The sequence below is a fragment of the Kryptolebias marmoratus genome, linkage group LG23 (assembly GCF_001649575.2).
Source record: "Kryptolebias marmoratus isolate JLee-2015 linkage group LG23, ASM164957v2, whole genome shotgun sequence".
NCBI classification, from domain to species: domain Eukaryota; kingdom Metazoa; phylum Chordata; class Actinopteri; order Cyprinodontiformes; family Rivulidae; genus Kryptolebias; species Kryptolebias marmoratus.
In genome coordinates, this window is record NC_051452.1 from 10946751 (window position 1) to 10960398 (window position 13648).

A 13648-nucleotide genomic window follows, 5' to 3' on the forward strand; every position below is an offset into this window, starting at 1 on the left:
CATCAAAATTAAACGAAATAAACATTTGAAATATGAGTTTGTATGTAATGTATGAATATAATATACAAGTTTCACTTTTTAAATGGAATTACTGAAATCAATCTACTTTTTCATTATATTCTAATTTTATGACCAGCACCTGTATATTAAACCATAAAGTGTAATTTCGACGACTACTCAACGGTTTCTTTGTATTGTTAGCAAAATGAGCTTTTATTTTGGAGCCCTTCCGCTTCCTGTTCAGCGGCTAAGCTAACTGTCGACGTCTTGACGGCAGCGGCGGCTGCTGCTTCTGGCTTCGTGGCTCATTGAATCTGTCGGGTAGCGGTCCTTTCTCCCGTTTCGTCTCCGCCGCATTTTTTTTTTCCTTATAGCGGAACATGTCGCGGCTGTCAGCGGCGCTGGCGGCCGCGCTGCTGCTCAGTTTGGAGGCCTCCGGGAAAACCTTGCAGGGACTTTTCAGGACCGAGGCGGCGAGGCAGGAAAATGGCCAGTTCATCACTAAATTTATGTTCCAAGGTAACGACGCTGCTGCTAACGTGTCACTCCAACAGCTCATAACTCATAACTTTAATCATGGCTCATTTACCTGATAACCTCACTTGGACAACACTGATAATACCGCCTGCTCTGGGTCATATTTAGCTCATATTTGCTCCTAATCCTAAATCAGATTTGATCCTTATTTAGGTTAAACTTTATAAAGTAATTTGCCCCATTATTTGGAGATTATTCCTTAAGACCTGAAATAAGCAAACTGCATTTAGGAGCTGGACAAAGTCAACCTGATGGGTAACAGAGCTGACATTCAGCTGTGTTTAAAAATAAAAAGTTTTGGCTACTATCTGATCAAATAGTTCCCAACACAACCCTTTAAGTTTTATTTATTTCCTGTAAACTTGTGACAAACAGGTCAGTCCTTGTGTCTCCATGAGAGACAACTTGTAGAAATAAAGGTTTGATAAAAAGAAATAAGGCCGAGAGCTTAAAACTTTACTGAAATCTGTTAAAGGAGCTGAAACTGAGCCACTGAAATAGCCAGAATTGGTAAAAACAGTAGCTAAAAGCTAGGATCGGCTTCACGCTAGCCTAAAGATAAGACTGGGAAAACACTAGCTAATGGCTAACACCGGCAAAAAACCCAGCTAAAAGCTAAAACTAGTGAAATAGTAGCTAAAAGCTAAACTGTCAAACCAGTAGCTAAAAGCTAAAATTAGCAAAAACTGTAGCAAAAAGCTAAGACTGGCAAAACATCCAGCTAAAACAAAAAACTTGTGAAATAGAGGCTAAAATTGAACACTTGTAAAACAATAGCTAAAAGCCAAAATGAGCAAAAGAGTAGCTTAAACTACAAATGAGTAGCTGAAAGCCAAAGATGGCAAAAACAGTAGCTTATGGCTAAGACTTGCAAAAGTCCAGCTAAAAGCTCAAATTAGTGAGATAGTAGCTAAAACTTGTAAAACAGTAGCTAAAATTTTACACTTGTAAAACAATAGCTAAAAGCCAAAAGAGTAGCTAAAAACTATGAATGACATACCAGTAGCTGAAAGCCTAAGTTAGCAAAAACAGTAGCTAAAGATTAAGACTAGTAAAACTCCAGTTAAGAGCTCAAATTAGTGAAATTGTAGCTACAACTTGTAAACAGTAGCTAATAGCTAATACTTGCAAAACACTAGCTAATAGCCAAACGGTAGCTAAAGCCGTATACTGAAGTAGATTTCAAAGAACTAAAAGCTTAAACATTTTTAAAAGGATGAAAGCTAAAAGAACTCAGAGCTGCAGTGTCCTGGATGAGCCGAAAGTTTTGATGTTTGAATGACTAAAACAGCCGAACTCGTTAGTCCTGAAGGGTCTCAGTGTTCACACAGATGTATGAATTAAAGAGCTACCGATGGTTTCTGCTCTGATTTGCCCCATGCCCCCCCGCTGTGCTTGACCAGGCGGCGCCGGCCTGCTGGTATGTCGTCTGGAGGACCCGGGCCCGGCCGCGCAGAGGGAGTCCCGACTGCTGCTGTTCCAGGACCTGGACCCGGACCTGGACAACCTGAGCTGCTCCCAGAGGCTCGGCAAAGCCCAGCTCACCGGTAAGAACCGGAACGAGCCACTGATGCCTGATGCGACGCCGCCAAACTGATTTACTCTTCTTGCTTTCAGTTCCCCTCAGCCTGGAAGAGCACAACCAGACGGTCCCTCGTCAGTTTGCCGCCACAGTGTGGCAGGTCCTGTATGCCGACAGATACACCTGTCAGGTAACTGGGGGTGTTCACACTACCTCTGACCCGGGTAATGAAAGGTGTCTGCTCAGGGGGCCGGACTGTTCAGTGTGAGGTCCAGTCAGGAGGAAGGGGGGTGGAGGTTTAGGGAGGTTTGCTGTGGCTGTAGCTCCTCGTACAAAAAAAGGCAAGAAATAAAATATCAGGATCTCCTTCTGTCCTGTTCAGCAGATCAAGAGCACTTTTATTTTGAAAAACAAGTAAAAATAATTGGATAATTCCTCAAAGGAATGCTCTGTCGCCCAGCACCTTTTAGATTAAAATCATCTCGTGCTGAGAAGGAACGGAGCTGCAGCCACCGTGGTCAAACCTTGTAGACGTGTTGAGGATGACTCTTAGCTACTACCACACCAGGTGGTAGCTCAGTGTCTGTAGTTTTAACCGTTTCTGAGATGTCTGAGTTGTGGACTTGAATTATCACCTTCGGGGGCGGGCCGTAATGAAGTCATGACACATCCAGCTCAGAGTCCTGGTTTGAAATTAGATTTTTTATTTTTCGTTTCCTCCAGGAGAGCTCGGTGACTCTGTCTCACTCCGATCTCAGTTTCACTCTCCTGCTGTTTAACGCAGACTCTGCTGGGAATCCTCTGGATCATTTCAGCGCAGAGGAGGCAGGTCAGACCTCAACACACACACACACACAGACACATTACGACACACACTGTTATGGAGCTCGATGATGTGTGCGAGACGGGATCGAGTTCCTCCATTAGGAGGCTTCAGCAAGAAGCTGAAAGCTCAAACCTCCTCATAAGTGTCTGTCTCTTTGCTGTCCTCTTTGTGTTAAACGATCAGTAAATATTACTCCATCAGATCGGAACACCACCCAGATTTATCTGCCTGATCCGAGCATCGTTCATGTTTCCCCTCGACTCCCTCAGGGCTGCACGGTTTCTACTTCCTGCTGCTGCTGGCCTACTTCATCGCCTGCTGCATCTACGTCCAGCCTCTGTACCAGGCTCTGAAGAAAGGGGGGCCCATGCACACCGTCCTCCGGGTGCTGACCACGGCACTGGCTCTGCAGGGCTTCTCCGCCCTCTGCAACTACGTGCACCTGGCCAGGTGTGTCCACGCACGGGCAGCGACGGAAACACGGCTTACAGGAAACGAGACAAAGCTGTTTTCTGATCCTGGTTTCCTGTTTGCTTGCAGATACTCCAGGGATGGAGCTGGTTTTCCGCTGATGGGCAGCCTGGCAGAGTGTACGTCCCGCGCTCTTTTAGTTCTGCGAACGCTGACTAAGCATTTGAACAACGCTGAGTCGCATCGTTTTACTGTTCATAGTTTCTTTGATATGCTTCGTGCTAATTTAACGACTCGTATATCAAAACATTCAGCTCATTCAGGACATGGGAGCTGTGGCTTTTGGTTTTTGTAACTTTTTATACTTTTTAAAATATTTAACTTAATTTAAAATAAAAATTCCCCATAGAAACACGTTCCTTCCAAGCTTTATTCTCTGCTTCAGTGTACGGCCTCTAGTTTATCAACTTTTGTTACTTTTAACTACAGTTTAGCTAATTTTAACTATTCTTCTGATTTTAGTTACTTTTAGCTACTGTTCTGCTTCTTTTAGCTCTCAGTAAAGTCATTCAGCAGGTGTTGTGGTCCAAATGTAAGCTTCACTCAGTCCCAGCTTTGTTTTGCTCATCCCTTCAGTAAAATGTTTTCTTCATGTCTCATTAAGCAGTCTGGGACATGGTGTCCCAGGTGTCCATGCTCTACATGTTGCTAAGTCTGTGTATGGGCTGGACTCTGAGTCGGGGCAGGAAGCCTCAGTCCAGACCTCTGCAGTGGGAGCGGTCTCCAGCCTCCACAGCCGTCGCCGTGGGTGGAGTCGTCACTCAGGTACGTAAGGGGTCACACTCTCAGGTCAGAGGGGTTCGTTCTGGAATTTGGTCCGAGACGTCGGGTTTTTTTAGATAAACGAGCCCTTCCGTGTGGTCCAGGGGGCGCTGCTGCTGTGGGAGCAGTATTCCGAGTCGGAGAGCGACCACCACAGCTACCACGCCCAGCAGAGCCTGGCGGGTCTCCTCCTCATCGCTCTGAGGGTGGGCCTGGCCCTGCTGCTGGCCTCCGTCCTCTACCAGATCATCTCCACTGAGAGGAGCACCCTAAAGAGGGACTTCTACTTCAGCTTCGCCAAGGTAAGGCGCCGCACCTTCCTCCGAAGTTAACCGCCACCCGCAGTGGCCTCACTGGTTGTGTCCGCAGGGCTGCTTCCTGTGGTTCCTCTGTCACCCTGTCCTCGTCCTCATGTCTGCCGTCTTCAACGATCACCAGAGAGAAAAGGTCTGAACCGAAAAAAACAAAACGTTTCGGGTCATATTGTCCACTAGCCTACAGGTAACCCTAGCATGTTTCTCTGTAGGTGGTGACCATGGGCGTGATCCTCTGTCAGTCCATCTCCATGGTGATCCTCTACCAGCTCTTTCTGTCTCGCTCCCTCTACTGGGAGGTGTCGTCCCTGTCCTCTGTGTCTCTGCCTCTCACCATGTCCAGAGCTAACCACGGGGGGCGCTACTGAGCTCACCGACACGAGGGTCGCCACGGGGAGCGAAGCGTCTCCCCCTCCCTCCCTCCCCCTCCATCTCTCGTTCCTTCCTCACTAATGTTTGCTTGAGGCTGAGGAGCAGCAGGACTGATAACCTCACAGAGGCGTTGCATGGCTGCACGGTTTACAGNCCCCCCCCCCACTGCCTGGACCTCCCTCTGCGTCCGAGGGAGGAAGCAAGCGCGAACGAGCCTCCGGAAGGTGTTCTCCTGCGCTGCTAGCCATTTCCTGGGAGAACGACCGTCGTCACGGTAACGAGATTACCAGGAAACAGGAGGACGATATTTGCTGCAACGCACTACCTCTGATTTTCTCTCAAACTGGAATCTTTGTCTCTCCTGTGAAAGTAACACAATCAGATCAGCATCAGGAATGAAAAGGGATTTATTCCCAACAGGGCGGGCAGGTGGGGTGGCAAAAAATGAACACAGGAATAATAAAAAAAGACAAAAACTAAGGCTCAGATCAGTATGTTGGGAAGGTTTGATACCAGTTGTAGCTGTGAAAATAACACAAAACACAACCAGATGGGAGCAGGAGCGTGTTACTTCTGTTAAAAACACAACAAAGAGGAGTTTTCTGTTTGCACGAAATACTTGCGTCGAACATTTAAACCCTTAATTTGCCAAAGAGATGCTCGGAGGGAAAAGGAAGCTCAGTTCGGTCTGAGTAATGGCAGTACAGGCGAGCACACAGACAAAGAAAAGAGCAATGCTGCTTCAATCCTTTAACCGGGGACTAGTTTGAGCTGCGGATGGATACACATTTAAATCAACAGCTTTTGGGATTGATGATATAGCCGTCATAATTAAGGTTCATCCAGTTTGACGGTGATTAACGAAGGTAAAAGGGTGGTCCGAGGAGACTGAAGAGACGACACGTGAAGGACTTGGAGAAAATAGATGCAGTTTTGCTCCGTTAGGGAACGGAGACGGGTCTGGTTGTTTTTCGCGTAGCCAAAGGGACGATTTCTCAGTAGTCTTTTTCTTTCACTGTGAACTGAAACTTAGGAGCCTGCAGCATGACCCGAACATTTTAAACGTTTTAGCTGTAGCTGCAGAATACTGCATGAGTCTAACTAATCATAAGAAGGGTTGGAAAACAGATGAAGGAACCAAAGTTTACTAAAAATCTTCTTCACTTTATTTTCACTCTGTAAATACATTCCAGCTCCACATCTTTCATTTGAGGTCAACGTAAAGAACCCCAACTCTGACAAAGTTGTGTAAAATGTAAGTAAAAACATAAAATGTTTAAACTAAGCAATTGTACTATTTTCTTAGGAAAGTCTGTGGTAATTTTGCATTAGATGGCAGTGACACAGCTTTAAGTTGGGACTGGAGCAAGAAAACTCTGTTAAAGTTAAAGATAATAATAATAAACAGCCAGAGGAGCATTTAGTAATTTATTAGGTTTACTGGCAGCAGGTCGGTAAAAGAACATTTTAGAGAAAAAGTAAAAATAGGCAGGGGTTCACCAGCCTGAACAAATGTCTAAAAACGGTAAAACAATTTTCAGAATAAAGGAAATTTTAGGGGAATTTGGATATCCCAGCATCATCAAAAAACTTTCTAGAGTCTGGGGTTTATGATATTAAAATGTGGTTTATGAGATTTAAATTTTACTCAACGTCCCACCTTTTTTTTTTTGGAATTGGTGCTGTGAGGGAAATGTTGATCAACTGACAGCTTTGGCGTCAATTCGGTTTGCTTTTACAGATTCTTTTCATGCTTTCAGCTGTTTCTCTACACTGAAAAAAAGACTGATAATTGTGATTTAGCTGACAAAAAGATTTACAAGCGTAAATTCATTCGAGCTACTTAAAGGAGATGAAATGAGTTTCCTGTAAACAAACTCTAATATATATATATATAATCAGTGTTTGTCACAATAAAATGTCTTGTTTACATCCTTGAGCCAAACCTACAGCTCTCCTGTCAACTCCTACTGTTGGGTTTGGTTTTATTTTTAATTTTTTTCCTCAGAGAGGGAAAAAAAAGCAACTAATAATTTTATTAAGCTAAAATAAGAGGTTTGTTGGGACAAGCAGAAAAATCACCCACCTCGTTTACAAGATCATACTTGAACATTTTGCCTCTGAGAGCGGTTTGTTGACCTCAAATGGCTGAAACGACGCATGTGTCAATCAGGAAGTGTTTTGTTCGGTCATGTAATGACAATCTCACATAAAGTAAATATTACCAGACTGTTTAAATACTGCCCCAGTGATTGTATGTTTAAATTCACGTTTCTTTTTGTTGTTGTTTTTTTTTAAAAGTCGCCTGTTGAAATATGAAACTTGTTGTCATGCCAGCTGTAATAAAACTTGTTTTAAAGAAACATGCTTCTGTCTCAACTCATATCGCTGATATCTCTGAATTCCTTTAAAAACTGCTGGACACAGATCTAATATAGGTAGGTTTAGATAAAATACATCTGTACCACAGCATTAAGATGCTTCTTTTGTGCAAGAATATATATAAATATGTGTATTTACTGAGGTCTGTTGATCCATTTAATTTTATATCTGCACAATAAACATCAAAATAATTCAAACTGGTAACTTGTGTACAAAGCTATGGAATGTTTATTATGTACGCGGTACAGTAAATGTAAATAAATAATTTATATGAGGAAAAAAAAAAAAACGTCGTCACGAACAGGATTCGAACCTGTGCGGGGAAACCCCATTGGATTTCGAGTCCAACGCCTTAACCTCTCGGCCACCGTGACTACGCATGCCTCGCTGCGTCGTTATGACGTCATATAAATGTTAACAATCATATATGTCGATGTTTTTCACTTTCAGCGTTTAAAGTGCAATAAAGACACCGTGAATTGCACACAAAGTGATACTAGTCATTTTATCATTCGCAAACAAAAGCTGTTACCGTTTTTAGTTGCTCATTGACACGTGACAAAACTCGTATTTGGTCATGTGCAGCGCGTGCTTTATAGTTTATTCCCTAGCCAGTGAATCTGACACATTTTACCAAACGAAACAAATGTTGCAGCATCTTACCTTTGCATTTTCAGCTTATTGTGCTTACGCTAACGTAATTTTGGTGAAAAACGTACATCTATTATTACTCGCTTGCTAGAACCTTCCAGGTTTGCTATATATACACACGTCTATATGATCCCGGGAGTTAGACACTGCCTGCTGGAGGTAAGGGTACATTCAAGGTCAGTTTGTTAAATTGTTTATGAAGACGTCATACGGTGTTTGACAGTTTATAAAACTTACAAATAGTTTGGCAAATTTCTTATATTTGATGTTATGCATCACTGCTAAGTCCAAAATTTTTGATGCTACAAAGCGTGATTAGCACCGACAGGTTGTGTGACCTTTTCAAAACTACGGTTTCAGGTGAACTGTTACTTTTCCCTTTTTCGTGAATGCATCACCTATGACGTCCAACAGATACTACATTCCTATTGGCGCTTGAGTTGAAGCCCCGCCTTCATCGGATGAGCATTAATAGCGTTTCGGTTACGCAGCTAGTAACGTTAACAGCAGCGAAGATGATCAACTGGAAGGTAAATAAGATAAAAGTTGTAATTTGTAGTGATGTAATTCATACTTTGCTAATAATACTTAACCGTTTAAGTTCCTTTAAAGTTGATTGTTTTACATATTGTCATAATTTTCGCTAGCATGATGCTAACCTTTCCATAGAGGAGTAACCATTCCATATGAAGTTTAGCTTCTGTCTACAGTTCGTAAAACTAATTTAATTGTGTTAAGATTAAATCGTGTGTGGTGTCGTCATGTCTTCATTTGGTTTGTTGATTTCGTCGGATTTGGTTTGATACGTGAATCTCCTTGTGAAAAAGGCTGAATTTAACTTTGGAAAACGGTTGAAAACGACAGCCGAAGCAGCACTAAAAGTTGAGATTTTATATCAACAACAGGCACGTGCGAAATTCTAAGCATGCCGAATTTAAAAGTGCTGCATAATAATCAGAAAAACTTGCGTTGCTGCGTTTCATTTGAGTCAAAGTACAGAGAAATTTAGAAATTACAGGTTTTGTGAATGAGGTTTGGTCAGTGAAAGCTGCATGTAGAACACACATGGTGTCCAGTTGCTCCTCTCCTTCAGCCTCCCCCTCTCTGGGACCAGATTAACCCCCACCTCCTGTGGACAGCTGGTCTTCTGCGGGGTCCCTGACTCTTCCAGAGCTTTCTTTTTCTATCACAGCTACTAAACAACCATCAGAAACCAGCTGAAGGACGTCAGTCAGGAGTGTTGTTCTTAAGGCTGATTTTAAAAAAAAACAACCAATCTGTTCCCCAGGCTTTGGACAACGTGCCCCTCCTGTTTTACATCCTGGCCCTGAAGACGCTGCTGCTGTGCTTGGCGTTTGCGGGGGTGAAGATGTACCAGAGTAAGAAGGCAGAGGCGGCTCTGAAGAAGCAGCAGGCTGAGAGGAGAAGGCTGGCCCAGCAGACGCAGGAGCTCATCGACAACTTAAAGGAGGACTGACCAAAGCAGAAGAAGCAGGTACGAGGTCGCACCTTTCCGTTTTTATCTTTGTGCACAAACAAGAAGTTCTGACGTACATTCAACCCACTGCTCCGTAAGCATCAAAAATCTTACACTACCTTCTATACTATGTGTGGTTAATATGTGGCTGCGTACAAAATATACTCACTTTTTTCTTTTTTTTCCTTCTGATCAGGTGAGTTTTCTCCTGATGAGTCAGATTCCTGGCTGCAGGAAACGGGAGGACTTCACTGTGCCTCGGGACACTGATTCTGGGACTTCGAGACGTACTTTAATGTTTGACGTTTTTTTACAAGAGGGAGCAGAAACCAGTCGTACCCGTGGATGAATGGAGACTAAGATGATGGGACTTGTTTTTTGTCTTTTAAGAGGACGTGAACACAAAAAAACTTCAACATCGTATTTTTAGGTGTCAAACTGACTCAAAACTTCTTCTGCTTTGTTCACACTTGTTTGACCTTATTTCTAAGAGGACTCTTTAGTGTCTTATTTTACTAATTTATATTAAATGGTTTGTTCCACATACAGCACTGTACCCTCAGTTTTTCATATTTATGATGGAAAACCTTTATTTTATCCTATACAAGGACATACATGATCATTATTGTAAAAACCACTGTTGAATGTTTGTTTCTAAGCCTTTGTAGTTTTATCTAAACAGCTCCTAACCAGGTCCTAAGATTTCCAACGAACAGCAGAGGGCGCCACTGCTCTGAACTCACTATAGGAGTTATTTATATGACAGACAAAAATGACTTTTATTTACTTGTTTGTGTTCAGGAGGTGAAATTGAACATTTCTGAACCTTGTAGTGTTTTGAATACAGGTTGGTAGTCTGCCCAACCATAATACAGATGCACTATTCTTTATTTCAGTTGTTTTCCTCCCTCCCTATAAATGTGGGAGGATTCCTCTGCTTCCTGTTTGACAGTCTGGCCTCTCAGCTGCACTCGTTTGGATGGATGGGAGCTCCTGCAGCAAACATTTGGGTAACTGCACCTTGATACCAATCAGTGATTTGGACTCTAGAATCACATCAAACTGACTGAATGTGGAGCTCAAACTATGAAGGAAGAGCAGGAAGTTTAGTTTAGACTTTAAACTGCTGCTTCGCTTCTGCTGTTTACTGCAAACTTCTGGCTGCTCTGAAAGCTCCATTCAGATCAAAGTGGAACTTGTGGAAACACTGATCCACGTCGTCCACATCCAGAGATGGTTTGACTTGAAGGTTTGATCTGAGTTTGTTTGCTGAACCGTCAGCAGAAAGTGTCGCTGACAACACGAGGAGGAGAACACGCTGACTTTGCTCCAAGCTGCAAGAAGAACTTCTCTTTGGCTTTTCAGGAGGTTTCAGTGTTTTCAGGACTTTTCTTGGCTTCAGGTGGAAAGTTTCAGAGAAACTCTTCAAAGCTGCTCAGCTTTGAAATCTTCCTGTTCAGACTTTGCTCTTTAGATTTGGCCAGATGATTGGTGTTTGAAGGAGGACACTTTTGTCCACATGGAACAACAGCACTGTGGCTTTTCAAAGCAGCAAGTGTTTCAGCCAACAGCTACATTTCTATCAGGAGCCTGAAACGAATCAACTTCTTGAGTTTGGAGCAAAGTCGGCATGTTCTCCTCCACATGTTGTCACTGACAAGGTGTTGAACAAAGAAAGTCACGTGAAGTTGGACTCTTTTTGTCTGGTTTGTGTCAATCAGAGACAGTTTGCAGAAAAATGTCCTTCAGAAGCCGGTTGTATTGAAGCAAAGCGGTGGTGTAAAGTTCCTGGTGTTCCTTGATGATTTGAAGTCCACATTGAGAGAGTTTGATGTGATTGTAGAGTCCAAATGATGAGGATTGAAGTGCAGAGATGCAGGAGTGAAAGCTGCAAAGAGACAGTGGCGTTCAGCAGTGAAAGGCCTGGCGGTGATGGTTGTGTGGCATAACCCCCCTCCATTTGTGTGTGTGGAAGTCAGGGAGGAGACATGGCCCCCCGACTGGAAAAGCATCATTAGGAAACAACTTATTGCTGCTAGAAATATAAAAAAGATGTCCCCTTATCTTCCCTGTTTAAACCCCCTATCCTCTTTCTAAATGGTTACAAATCTTAAAAGTCACCCATCAATACCAGTAAAACAAAAACACAGAATACAACTCCAGAAGGACTTCTTTTTATTTTAAAAAGAACTGTTTTTAGTGCCCCGAAACACTCAGACGTCACGTGTTTTTCTCTTTAAATCCTTTTTTTTTTTTTATATAAATTAGAATATTAGGCATGCAATACCGCATCAGCCGCTTTTCATTTTCCACAGAAAACAAACAAACAAAAGAGAGAAAGAGAGAGAGAGAGAAAAAAAAAAATCCCTTAAAGTCCAGATTAAGCTGCTGGGGGGAAAAGGGGCATTTTGGAGAAGCCACAGCATGAAGCGATGTACACAGTTTGCGGTTGCATAGTACAGTACATGAAGTTCCTCATTTTAAAACAGCATGCCGTTTCTGTATTGCACAGGACTGAAACTTTGTATACTGGACCTCGCTGCCGTCGCCTCGCCTTTGCGTCAGAGAGCAGCTCTCAGAGATGTTATGTACATTTGTTTGTTAGAAAAATAACCGCCTGGAAACGCTCCTATCGCTTTTCTACTGGAGTAAATGTTTGCTCTCTTTTATTACTTATTTATATAATGAGCCACGACATGAAAGTTTGGCTACAAGTAAAAGGAGGTTAAAATAAGCAGATGTTTTCGAGAGAGAGAGGCATGGCGCTGGTCTGGAAATCCCTTCTGATTGTCTCAAGGAGCCCCGGCTCGTCATTGGTGGATTTTTTTGATAAATCAGCCAATGGGATTCTGACGCCGAGGGGGCACGAGACACGCTTGTGAAACTGCAGCAACTGTGGGGAAACTAAAAAGAAACAAAGCAAACGAATTTAAGAGAAGACATTTACAGATTTCATGTTACAGGAACAGTGGCTCAAAAATCACCTTTTTTCCTCCGTCGCCATCTTTTATTTATTTAAAAGATTATTTCACCCAGATCTAAACCGAGCGATTCGAACTCGAGCCTCTGACGTCACCCAGCTAGGGGCTCACTGAGTAGCGCGAACGTTTCAAATCAAACTGAGGACGGCGTTCGTGCTAATTTTGGCAAAACACAACACGTTTTTCCCAAGCCGAGCGGGGCATCCAGATTAGGAGACGGATCGTATTTCCATGCCTCTCGACGCACAGAAAAAGGGTTGAGAAGCTTCCATTTTAATAAAAATACACTTTAAATCTCGTTAATTTCCTCTTTAAGAGATAAAGACCTTCCTGTGCTGCCATCTAGTGGCAGCTGCAGGTTCTGCTACATCAGAAACCTATAATCTTGACAGGTCAGAAAATATTGGGAACAGTTTGACGGTTTTTTTCCGAGTAACTCTGCGTCATTAAAAGCTCACATCTTTTTGTTGAAAATACACCTTTAGGCCAATTTCATGGCTGATATTTTGATCTATATTAGGCTGTGTGCAAACATTACTCGATCCTTAAGCTGCTCTTTAGGATTTCGCTGAAACATCGAGCCCAAAATGATTCTTTTCTTCGTTTAAAGATGCTGTCCCCGGCTCAAATCTTAAAAGTATTTAGGCTGTATAAATCTTCACTTCTGTATGATATCGTCAGCTTGTTTATTCCAATAAAAAATATAAGATTTAACTAGAAGCGTGGCTTATTTTCATAACCTTCAACCAAACTATTTGACCGATTTAAATATGACCGCACAGCTACTTTAATCTAACGTTTTCAATGTGAAAACTTCAAATTAATAACTAATTTTAAGTTACTATTAGCTTTGTAAATAAATAAATCAGATAATTTTGGTGCTTATTTAAAACGCCAAGCTTGTTAGCCTCATAAAAGGTAAAAATTTGAATCAGTTTGGACGGCAAAGCTCTCGTACGGGGAGGTATTCTCACACGGATAAGCTATTAAAATCAAAAAGCAAATCAGCTGAGAGGCAAATCAGACGCCAATAAGAGAAATCCCGATAAAAGAAATGTAATCTCAAACTGGTTTATGGTAAAAGGATATGTACAGTGGATTAGAACGACCAGCAGCAGGTAACGGTTCGGTAAACTCGGCTTCTGGCAGACGTGTCAGTGCATTTTTTTTTTTTTTTAAGTTTTTTATTTTAATGGAGGTTCTACTTCTACATCATGCAGTGTATTACCGTTCACCTGCGTCGCTCTGCTGCACTGCACTTCATGACATTATTTCATTTCTTTATTTTTGTGCGCGTGACTCCTCAGAGTCAGAATGACACGCCACAGCGTTTCACATCTCTGACGGGGTGGG

General features: G+C 42.5%; 2 protein-coding genes and 1 non-coding gene across 3 annotated transcripts; 2 read left to right on the forward strand and 1 right to left on the reverse strand.

Annotated features, from left to right (window-relative positions):
- Positions 1 to 249: 249 nt before the first annotated feature.
- Positions 250 to 4853, forward strand: gpr180 (G protein-coupled receptor 180). Its single transcript, XM_017430049.3, has 10 exons — positions 250 to 519; positions 1941 to 2084; positions 2155 to 2249; positions 2783 to 2888; positions 3155 to 3335; positions 3426 to 3475; positions 3964 to 4121; positions 4223 to 4420; positions 4488 to 4565; positions 4645 to 4853. Exons 1-10 carry the CDS (start codon positions 381 to 383, stop codon positions 4798 to 4800), a joined length of 1305 nt encoding a protein of 434 aa, XP_017285538.1. The 5' UTR covers positions 250 to 380; the 3' UTR covers positions 4801 to 4853.
- A 2625-nt stretch (positions 4854 to 7478) lies between these two features.
- trnas-cga lies at positions 7479 to 7560 on the reverse strand. The gene has a single exon. It is a non-coding gene; the product is annotated as a tRNA-Ser (tRNA).
- Positions 7561 to 8214: 654 nt separating this feature from the next.
- On the forward strand, positions 8215 to 9931 carry LOC108244127 (small integral membrane protein 11A-like). Its single transcript, XM_017430027.3, has 3 exons — positions 8215 to 8367; positions 9126 to 9332; positions 9511 to 9931. The coding sequence occupies exons 1-2, from the start codon at positions 8299 to 8301 to the stop codon at positions 9312 to 9314; spliced, it is 258 nt and encodes an 85-aa protein (XP_017285516.1). The 5' UTR covers positions 8215 to 8298; the 3' UTR covers positions 9315 to 9332; positions 9511 to 9931.
- The last annotated feature ends 3717 nt before the right edge of the window (positions 9932 to 13648 follow it).